Here is a 12,057-nt window from a genome sequence, read left to right on the forward strand (position 1 = left end):
TTAGTAAAGTATATGACACAATTAGAACCAAGGAAATATAAATGGAAGCCTGCTAGGGAGTTTGGGAAAGCTTTTGCTTTCCTAGTGAAAGGAACAGACATGGTTAGGACACCTATCCCCACTTCTTTCTGCCTTTAATGTGGACTTGATACCTGGAGCTGTGACAGCCATTTTGTGAACATGAGGAACATGCATGAATGTAAAAAGTTATCACTCTGAGGATAGTGGAGTAAAAAGTCTGAATGTGCATAGTCCCTGGATAGATCACGAAGCAGCAGGATCAGTATTAGCAACGATTTACCTTTGGACTTCTGTTATGTGAAAAAAATAAATTCTATTTAGTAGGGTCTTCACTTGAAGCCAAAGCATTCCTAAATGAAGCTTGTTATGGTTCTCATACACTTACCGCAAAAAGAAGTTGTGGCCAGTCGGCTTCTCTCCAAAGGCGGTGCCCACTTACTCCACATCCCATGGCAGGCTGGGTAGGTCACACCCTGGCAAAACAGTTGAAAATAGATTATTTGATTCAACTCCAGTTTCTTTTTGTGTTTAAAACACAGATTTTGCTTCTTTAACACTACAATTCAAAGCCTAATTTACAGATACTAAATGACATGTGTCAGCTATTTTGGCTCATGGCACAGATGCTGAAATTCAAATACTAGTTCAAACGTAAGCATGGTGGGGAATAGGGAAGGAGTCTTTATATTTCATATTATCATAGAATATCATTGTAGAAAGAGATTTCCACAACCAGCCGGTCCATCCTGTCATTTTCAAGATAGAGAACCTGAGGCTCAGAGCCATTAAGTGATTAGATTCTAGTCTTCACGGCTGCTAATATCATGTTCTTTCTACCATGTCAGTATTTTCTGAAGTGTGGTATATGCCCCTCTAGTGGGATTAAAGTCGGACTTAAGGTGCTATAACAACCTACATTTTTTATTATAATTGTTACATATATATTATAACATGCTTTAGAAATAAAATATAACTAGTACATCAAGCCCATGATATCAAAGATATTGTTGCTTATGATAGGTTCTTTTATTTTGTTTTGTTTTGTTTTGAAGTGAATTGATCTAGGGAAAATCTATAGGCAAATAATAGTATAAATCGTAGGGTGGATGTGACAAAAGTGACAAAGGTTAGAGGTGAATGACTGAGTCCGGGAAATATTTCTCTACATCAGGTATTGGCAAACTATAGCCTGATATGGCCCCACCATCTGTTTTTGTTCAGCCCTCAAGTAAAGATGGCTTTTACATTTTTAAGTGGGCAGAAAAAAAAATTGAAAGAAGAAGAATATTTCCTGGCATGTGATAATCATATGAAATGCAAATATCAGTGTCCAGAAAGTTTTACTGGAAAGTAGCCATGCCCACATGTTTACATATTGTCTCTGGCTGCTTCTGCATTACAATGGCAGAGTTGAGTCACTGTAACAGACCATAGTATGGCCAGCAAAGTGCAAAATATTTACTTTCTGGCTCTATATTATTCTACCTCCTTCATCAAGTTAAATCTCTGTGTAAGACCACACCCTTGAAAATTTACAGATTTATTAATAAGTCCATTTAAACTGTTTTAGTGGAAAGAGCCCTTGCTATGTGAACTGTAAGTTTGGGTCTTTCAGTTTCAAATTTTATTAAATGAAAAGGGGTGGATTATCCTAAGATCACTCCTGGCTCATCTGAAATTCTGCCCTCTATGAAATGGTCCTTTATTGGGTACAAATTTGGAATCATACAAGGCATTTTAATTAAAGTATTCATAATTGTAATCACAACCAGAGAGTTCAGATAGCAGGACAAGGTGGAAGATAGGAAAACTGAGTAAAGGAGGTTTTCTTCAAAAGCTGAAATTTCTAAAGGACCATGTTGTCTCCAGCGATATCAAAATGTGTTAAGAATCTCCTACCTCCACTAGACCTTGCAAAATTCTGACACACATGACACATCCGTAATGTACTCTGGCTGCAGAAGGAATGAACATGTTCAAGGTCGATGTTAAGAAGATGGCAGCTCCAAAGACCCTGAGGGACCAAAACACTGTGTTATTGGGTAGGCCCACTGATGGATGTGGCATGTTAGTTAAACATCAGGAACAAACCTAACAGTTTATGGAAGATCACTATAGAAATTAATGGAAAGAGAAATAGATGTGTTAGGATCTGGTGTGTTCCAAGCTAGACTGTTGGGCCGCTTTGATTCCCAAGTTCCAGTCCCTGGACCAATCATGGGAAGGTTTTGGGCAGTACAGGGATGTCCTGCCTAGATGAGATCCTGAAGCTGGAGATTGACCAGCATGAGGTAAGCTTGCTGGAGACCCACCATTCTTCTTGGTTCTACCCAACTGATCCATTCTGACCATTACCTCATGACTTCTGCACATTTGGGTTGTGTCTCCTGCTTCCCAATTCTGCTCTCACTTTACCAGATGGGGATACTGACTATCTGAGAAGCATGCTGCGTCCTGGGACCCGCCAAGCACAAGACAGGCTGTGTACCTGTCTTAGCCCCCAACTCTCTGCCAAGTACTGTGTGCCTTCTCCTCCCTGCCTGGACAGGAGTGTCCTGGGAAAAGAGAGCCGGCAGCATTTTCTTCCTTTCTCACACGTGTTAGTGATGCTTCAGCCCTTTTTACATGCTACGAAATCACTTTATATGTTATTTCTTCTTAGGGCAGAAGTGTAAGTAGTAACCCCAGAGACCATAAGAACTAATATTTTATCACTTTTTAAAAAGAATACAACAGGTAAGTGACAATAAAGGACACAAACTACACAAGAACATAAGTAAATATGAGTCATGCTTATACAAGATGACTTTCAAACTTTTTTGTCCTTGACCCATAAAACAAAATATATTTTATATTGCAACTCAACACACTGATACACACAAATGTAACCGAAACAAGTTTCAAAAACCAATACTTAAATGTGCAATGAGCTAAGATATTTTCTATTCTATTTTATTCTATTTGATTACCTTTTCTTCTATTTCTCCCTCTTTTTTTTTAGAAAATGGTCATTGGTAAATCACGATTGATTTTATTACCACCTAATGAGTTCTGTTTTAGAGTTTGAAAAACAGTGCTTTATAAAGTATACACTTCACAAAATCCACATATGTAAAGTCAATTACAATGAGAAGAGACTTGGAAATAATTAGTACACTCCTTTTCTGGTACATATACATACAACATCTCCCCCAAGTGGCCATCACTTCTGCTTGAATACCTTTAGTGACAGAGAACTTACTACTCCTTGAAGCAGCTCATTTTGTCTTGGACCCACTATTAATTGCTCAAACACCTACCATAGAATCTCAAGGGCATTAAAGACATCTTGCAATCTAGAGACTAGCCCCTCCTACTCACATGACAAAACCTGTATGGAACAGGACGATATTAACATAGTACAGAGAATCACAGAATGTCATTGGTCAAAGGCAACTCAAACACGATCTAATCCGTTTCATTTCACAGATGAAGAAACTGAGGCCCAGAGAAAAAAGGAACCCAGTAGAGGTCACCAAGTGAGTCACTTAGGGTCCAGGAACTGTTTCTCCTGATTCGGTTGCAATTGATCTTTTTATTATATAATCATTTAAAGAATTGCAAGATAGAATAGATTAGACAAAAAAGTAAACAAAAAGAGACTCTTAAGAACAGGATCATATAAGATCAATGTCTGTGAATCACATCTTTAGGAACGGCTTCTATCTTTCATTCTGTACCCCTAAATTGAGAGCCAATTATGCAGATTTTATAAGAGTACAAAGCCATATTATGATCTGTGCAGCACTCATGTTATATCAATTTATCTTACCTGTTAGCAGCAAACTTATTTGAAATGAAACCACCTGGAATTTGTGTCACAATATAGCCCCAGAAGAAAGATCCATGGATAAGGCCCACCGTCTCTGGATCCCAGTTAAATTGTGCTGTCTGGAAATGAGAAATCAGACACAGTTGTGTTTGGAAGAAAACACTTAACCATAATTATTCACTGATCATCCTACACAATAACCCCATGAGGTCTTTCCTTCCCTCCTTTATTCAAAGAATATTTTATGGAGGGCCTATTGTGTGCTTGGGATATAGGACAAAACAAAGTCCTGGCTGTCACTGACCTCAGGTTCTAGTGATAGAAAGGAGAGATTATGTACAAATTAAAAAAAAGAAAAAAATAGATATGCATGTATATGTGCATATATATGTGTGTGTACATATATACATGTATGTGTGTATATATTATATATATACATATATGTGTGTGTATATATATATATACACACAGAATAATGATGAGTGCTAGGAAGAAAATAAAACAACTTGCAAAGAAAACAAAAAATAAATTCTAGGTCTATTAGGCTATTTACTAGGTTATTCAGATACCAATTTAGTGACAGCACAAAGGGAATGAGAGTCTTAATCTCTCGTTTCATAATGAGGATAATAAAACCTATTCTACCTCCCTATAGTATGTGTGGGGATAAACACCATAAATACTTCTAGTAGGTTATCCCTCTGCTTAGAGATTTTGCATTTAACACATTAGGATAATGCCTGGAACATAGTGTAGTCTCAATAAATGTTAGCAGCCATTATTGTTGTGATGATGATGATAACAACAAAATACCCTTCCACAACTCTGAGGTCATTGAAAATATGATTCTTGAGGGTTAGAGAGCCTTTCCTCACTTTCTTCCCCAGGCATAGTAACTCATCCTTTTCAGACTCCCTACAAATATCCCTCCTCCGAGGAAGCGCCTCAACTGCCCTGAACTGAAGTGGTCATTTTCCTAGGCTTGGTCCACAGACCTCTGTTCTTGCAGCCATGGCACTCACACTGTTCTCAAACTTGCCATTCACGTGTCCACTTCCCACATGGGGTGGCGAGTAACTCTAAGGTGGCAGCCATGTCCTTTTGACTTTATAGCCTTAGTACCTGAAACAAATGCCTGTAATGTAGAAGGGGCAAGTAAAGATTTGCCAAATGAATGAATAAACGAATGGCTTTGTAAAGCATTGATATCAAAATGCAAGATGTTCCTATTATGGAGTAAGGGTTCTTAATTATCAACATACTACATCTCATAAATTTTCTTTTTTAAAAAAATATTTATTTATTTATATATTTATTTAGGCTGCACTGGGTCTTCGTTGCAGCATGCAGGATCTTAGTTGCAGCCTGCAGGCCTCTTAGTTGCAGCATGCAAACACTTAGTTGCGGCATGCATGCGGGATCTAGTTCCCTGACCGGGGATCGAACCCAGGCCCCCTGCATTGGGAGTGTGGAGTCTTAACCACTGGACCACCAGGGATGTCCCCAACATCTCATAAATTTTCATCACAGTTTATTTTCCCACAAATTGTTATATAATAATTTGCTCATTTATTCAACATGTACCTCATGCCTCCTGTGTGCCAGGTCAGGTGATAGACAGTATAAATACAAACTCAAACAAGTATTGCCTTTGCCTTGAGGAGATCACAGTCAAGGTAACATTGGCCTGTGCTCTGTACTGTAGTTCCCACTTTGCAGATTAGGAAGTTGAAGCTCATGAGTAAAATGGGACTAACAATCATTCATTCAAACCAGCTTACCAAATTTTTATTTCATGCTACTTCATGCCACACATTGCTCTAGGCACTGGGGATACAGCAGTGAACAATGACAGCAATTGCTACTTTCACAAAGATGCCAGTGGGGATGGCAGAAAGTATACAAGTGCATACTGTGTTAGATGGTGATCAGTGATAAGAAGAAAAAAATAAAGCAGAGAAGGGGACAGAAATGTTGTGTAGGAATGAAGTAGGGTGAAATTTTAGATAGAGTGGCCAGGAAAGGCTTCAGTGAGGAGATGATTGTTGACTAAAGTCCTAAAGGAAGAAAGGGAGCAAGGCATGCTGTTCATTATCTGAAAAGAAAGCTTTCCAGGCAGAGAAATAGCAAGTGCAAAGGCCCTGAGGTAAGGATGCGTCTTGTGTGTTAGAGGAATGGCAAGATGTCAGTAGAGCTAGAGGGTAAACGTGAGGAAGAGGATAATAGGCATTAAAATAAGAGAGGTTCAAATGATGAAGGGCCCTTTAACTCATCATAAGGACCTTGGCTTTTACTCAAAGACAGAGGGAAGCACTGAGTGAAGAGGGACCTGATTTTAAGTCACTTTCCACGTCTTTCCTCTTCTAATCCTTACAACACGTAGAGGTAACTATTATTATCTCATTTTTTATAGAAGAGGAAATTGAGGCTTAGAGAGATTAATTTACTTGCCCAAGGTCATACAACCAGTTATAAAGAGAGCCAAGACTAAGCCCTCTTACCTACTTGACCCCAAAAAACTGTATTCTTTCCATTGCTGCGGAGACTTGACTTTCTCACTGAGAAGTAGAGACTGGACTTCTTTGCCTTGAGTCACAGAATGCCCCAAGAATCCAAGGATCCAAGACAGAGGGCTCCACTTCAACCAGCAGCTAATTGTCAATCACCTGGTCCCTTGCTCATGTCTTTCTCTCTGATGAGATGGTGCTTCTGTCCATTTGAGAAATGATACCTGAAGAAGAGCACTTGTGCCTGCTGAGAACTGACTTTCATTATCTCTTGAGCCCACTACAATCATAATGGCCTCATGTCTGAACTATTATTATAAGCCAAGCACTGTGTCAGGTACTGTGTTAGGCTGAAAAAAAGGTCCCCAAACACTATATGCACAAAATCCCCAGAATCTATGAATGCTGCCTTATTCGAGAAAAGGGTTTTGCTGATGTGATAAAGTCAAGGATCTTGAGATGAGTTTTCCTGGATCATCTAGCTGGGCCCTAAATCCAATGATGTGTCCTTGTAAGAGAAAGGCAGGGGGAGATTTGAGACCTAAGAGAAGATACACAGGAAGAAGGCCATGTGAAGACGGAAGCAGAGATTGGAGTGATGCTGCCACAAGCCAAGGGACGCCTGGAGCCACCAGAAGCTGGAAAAAGCAAGGAAGGATCCTCCCCTAGAGACTTTGGAGGAAGTGTGGACCTGCTGACACTGATTCGGACTTCTGGTCTCCCCAGATATGAGAGACTAAGTTCCTATTGTTTTAAGCCACCATGTTTGTGGTAATTTGTTACAGCAGCCTTAGGAAAGTAATATAGGTATTTAATATATTGGTGCCAGATTATCTCATTTGATCTGTAAAGCAGGCCTTTTATTCCCATTTCACAATAAGGCAATGAGGATTAGCAAAGAATTGCTAGAAATGCCAGTTCCTGGCTCCCTACACATGTTTCCTTCTAAGAGGATTCTCTTCCTCCCCCAGAGCCATGGGCCTCTCCCCTGTGACTGGACACCTGAGTAGAGGGAGCCAAGGCATGGGATGGACTCAGCCCACCTGTCTCTCTCTCTCTCTCTAATCTGAACCCAGAGATTCTAGTTAGACAATACTGAACACTTGAATTGAAAGAAGTCCCGCTGGAGTCAGGGCCAAGTAAGTCAGCTCCCCAGCAAGGCAACGGCTCAAAGAACTTCAGCTTTGGAGGGCAGTGAGAAGCCATGGAAAAAGAAAAAAAAAAGAACTCCCCTGGTGGTCCAGTGGTTAAGAATCCGCCTTCCAATGCAGGGGACACGGGTTCGATCCCTGGTCGGGGAACTGAGATCCCACGTGCCATGGGATAACTAAGTCCATGCAACGCAACTACTGAGCCCACGTGCTCGGTAACCCACGCGGCAACTAGAGAGAAGCCCGTGGGCTGCAACAAAGAGCCTGTGTGCAGCAACTAAGACCCGAAGCAGCCAAAAATAAATAAATAAATATTTTTTTAAAAAGGAAAAGGAAAAAACAAAAACAGCAGTCCATGGAGAGACCTGGGAGAATGGAGCAGACTCAGAGAGAAGCAGATGCGAGACACTGCACAGCAAGCAAGTTGGAGACTAAGCTAAGGATTTCCTAGTTCCCATGAGGTCCAGCTCCACTCTGCCCTTCCTGGCTCCTTTTCCTCCCCACGGTAGGGTACAGCCTGGATTTTAGTCCCACCTCAGGCTGGGCTCCCCTGTCCAGGGTGCAGACTGCACAAACATACACAGCAGATTTGCTTTCTGCCCTTCACTTTTGTGAGATCCCCTATAGCCCCACTGTAATTTCCTTCTTAACTTCAGCTGGTTTCCCTGCAATTCTCTTCTTTGCAACCAGCAATCCCTGACCAAGACAGAAGGGCAGCTTGCTCAAGGTCCCAGAGCTAATAAACAACAGAGTCAAGTGTGAAACCACGCCTGGCCAATTCCAAAGCCCAATTCTTCTTAACCCTACAGGGCTCATGATTCATGAGAAGGAGTTTGGGTTTTTCCTGAGGGTAATGGGAACCAATCTCAAAGTTGCTCACACTTTAGTCATTTATTGCTCACCACATGCCAGACACTGTTCTAAGTGATTCACGTGTTTTAAAACTCATAATTATTAAACTAAAAATGATTACTCACACATCAACTAAAACTACCCTTTATACCACTAATAGAATATATGCCATTTATTTGCAAGACCTACCAATTCACACTGCTTACTTCTCTCCCTCTGCTGAAAACGAAGATTTTAAAATATCTCAGTGCAAAATACCTAGTTTTTCTCCCATAAAACCAACCAAACAAATATACCAGCCATTGAGAGCCTTTTGTAATATACTTAGTGAAATCTTTGTCCTTGGGTTGAACATGCTCAGATGATTCCTAAGCTTTGTTCTATTTGGATAAGAGAGAAATGGCCTGCTATAAATTGGAACTTCTGAAATGCTACTAAACTCCTAGTTATAAGGCCAGGGAAAATGATGTAAAGCATATTTTAGATCTTAATCAGTTTCTCTGAGACTCCAGAGGGCAAAACCATAGAAACTAGAAAGCACGAACAGCATTGTTCCTTAAGTTTATCAAAATGTCTTTTCCATATACCTCCAAGCAAATTCTGTTGACCTAGGCCTATCTTTTCAGGCAACAAACAACTGCAAACCAGCATATCATTTTGATCCGGGCCTCAGCAGACGAGTTTAATTAGCTGCCCTTGCTCACAAAAGGCGGCCAGAATGCATGTGATACACATCTGCAACCTCACTAATATACATCATTCTTTATTTTTAAAATGCATGACATGCCCCCTCACACCTCTACGGCCCTCCCGCCCCGCCTCAAAATAAACAACCAGGATATCCTTTTAAAACAGATTCAGCTGTGGCATCAAAAAGAGAATGGTTAGAAGAATCTCCGTGGTACCCTTTTCTTCTGGAAGAATAATCTCTTAGCTAAAAAGAAAAAGGAAAAAAAAAACAATAAAAAACCTGCCGGCCAACTAAAGACTTCTTTTTAATGAATTGAAATCAAATTTTCCCAAACCGGTGCTTGACAGAAACTGTTCCACGTAATGCTGGAACAGTTTCTGTCAAGAAACAGATGTGGCATGAAAGAAAGCATTCTGCAGTCAAGTCCAGGAAACAATGCACTCCACAGCTCCCTCTTGGAGATTCTCATAGCACACAACACAGTAAAGGCTCCCAGTTCATAAGATACCTTCTTCACAGCACAGCCTACAGAACAATGATTTCCAGACACCAGTTTGGAAAATTCTGATCTGAATGTTTCCCCAGGGTTCCCCTGGTGGGGCAGTGGTTAAGAATCTGCCTACCAATGCAGGGGACACAGGTTCAAGCCCTGGTCCGGGAAGATCCCACATGCTGTGGAGCAGCTAAATATGTGCACTGCAACTACTGAGCGTGCGCTCTAGAGCCCACGAGCCACAACTACTGAGCCTGTGAGCCACAACTACTGAGCCTGTGTGCCACATTACTGAAGCACATGCACCTAGAGACCGTGCTCTGCAACGAGAGAAGCCACCGCAATGAGAAGCCTGCACACCGCAACGAAGAGTAGCCCCCGCTCGCCGCAACTAGAGAAAGCCCCCGCACGCAGCAACGAAGACCCAACACAGCCAAAAATAAATAAAATAAATAAATTTTAAAAATAAATAAACAAATAAATGTTTCCCCGAATATGGGCAGGGACCAGAGAACTATTAGATGTCTCTCTGCAAACAGATGGATTTCCACATGCGTCACTCCTGTGTGTGTGTTCAATACAATGAAACACGTATATGTTGGGTATCCACTGGGCATACATTTTCATTTTATTTTCCCATAATTTCAATCCTTCTCTAGGCCTACCATTTAGAAAACAAACCAGATTTTATCTTTCCAGTGATTCATAAAATCAATACTATTTAAGTGACATCAGAGTGTTTAAAGCATTTAAGTGCTTATGACTACAACAGCCTTTGAACTGGGCCTTCTGCTTCCACTCACTCCAGTCCCAATCCACTGGAGATGACTGGCTGGGCAGTGATCATTCTGGAGCATGGATTTGGCCATACCACTTCTTTGCTTAAAGCCCACCCCTATCTCCCCTCATGGCTTACCAGGCTCTGCAAGACCTAACCCCACTTTACTTGCTGCCTCCTTCTCTTGACGCTCACCCCGTGCTTTACCTTTTTACTGGGGTTTCTTAACCTGGAGTCCGTGGATGGAACCATGTGGATCTATGAACTCGAATGGGGAAAAATCAGCATCTTTATTTCCACTAACTAAACTTTAGCATTTCCTGTAATTATGAATGTAGGAAACAAACCCCAGTCATTTATCAGTACCTGTGACTCTGTGACTAGTGGAAATTATAAATATGTTCATATCACATGATGGTTGTTGCTGCTATCTCAAACAATTGCTTCTCCTTCAGACTTCAAAATTACAGTAATTATTAGACCCATTGCTAGAGTTTGTCATCTGACATTTTCATAAAGAAGCCCATATGCTTCTATATCACAAATTCGATTTTTAAATATTTTGGTATCTTTATTTTATTTTATTTTTTTGCTTTATTTTTATTTATTTATTTATTTTATTTTTGGCTGCATTGGTTCTTCGATGCTGCGCGCAGGCTTTTCTCTAGTTGTGGCGAGCAGGGGCTACTCTTCATTGTGATGTGCGGGCTTCTCATTGCGGTGGCTTCTCTTGTTGCACAGCACGGGCTCTATGTGAACGGGCTTCAGTAGTTGTGGCATGCGGGCTCAGTAGTTGTGGCTTGCAGGCTCTAGAGCGCAGGCTCAGTAGTTGTGGCTCAATGGCTTAGTTGCTCCATGGCATGTGGGATCTTCCCAGACCAGGGCTCGAACCCATGTCCCCTGCATTGGCAGGCAGATTCTTAACCACTGCGCCACCAGGGAAGACCGATATCTGTATTTTATTTTATTTTATTTTATTATTTTTTTTTTTACTTGTATCATGGTGTGTCTTTATTTTTTTATTTATTTTTTTTTTTAAACATCTTTATTGGAGCATAATTGCTTTACAATGGTATGTTAGTTTCAGCTTCACAACAAAATGAATCAGTTATATATATACATATGTTCCCATATCTCTTCCCGCTTGCGTCACCCTCCCTCCCACCCTCCCTATCCCACCCCTCCAGGCGGTCACACAGCACCGAGCTGATCTCCCTGTGCTATGCGGCTGCTTCCCACTAGCTATCTACCTTACGTTTGGTAGTGTATACATGTCCATGCCTCTTTATTGCTTTGTCACCGTTTACCCTTCCCCCTCCCCATAGCCTCAAGTCCATTCTCTAGTAAGTCTGTGTCTTTATTCCTGTTTCACCCCTAGGTTTTTCATGACATTTTTTTTTTCTTAAATTCCATATATATGTGTTAGCATACGGGTCTCTTGCAGACAGCAAATATATGGGTCTTGTTTTTGTATCCATTCAGCCAATCTGTGTCTTTTGGTGGGAGCATTTAGTCCATTTACATTTAAGGTAATTATTGATATGTATGTTCCTATTCCCATTTTCTAAATTGTTTTGGGTTCCTTATTGTAGGTCTTTTCCTTCTCTTGTGTTTCTTGCCTAGAGAAGTTCCTTTAGCAGTTGTTGTAGAGCTGGTTTGGTGGTGCTGAACTCTCTCAGCTTTTGCTTGTCTCTAAAGGTTTTAATTTCTCCATCAAATCTGAATGAGATCCTTGCTGGGTAGAGTAATCTTG

At 40.8% G+C, this 12,057-nt stretch overlaps 1 protein-coding gene across 1 annotated transcript in view; it reads right to left on the reverse strand.

Annotated features, from left to right (window-relative positions):
- SLC17A8 (solute carrier family 17 member 8) overlaps positions 1-12,057 on the reverse strand; it is a 53,013-nt gene that overhangs the window by 20,031 nt on the left and 20,925 nt on the right. The window contains exons 3-5 of the mRNA XM_030856280.2: positions 3,833-3,951; positions 1,921-2,035; positions 407-494 (exon numbers count right to left, since the gene is read on the reverse strand). Coding sequence (XP_030712140.1) covers positions 407-494; positions 1,921-2,035; positions 3,833-3,951 — 322 coding nt within the window. The remainder of the gene's footprint in view (positions 1-406; positions 495-1,920; positions 2,036-3,832; positions 3,952-12,057) is intronic.

The sequence above is a fragment of the Globicephala melas genome, chromosome 10 (genome assembly GCF_963455315.2).
Source record: "Globicephala melas chromosome 10, mGloMel1.2, whole genome shotgun sequence".
Classification (NCBI taxonomy): Eukaryota; Metazoa; Chordata; class Mammalia; order Artiodactyla; family Delphinidae; genus Globicephala; species Globicephala melas.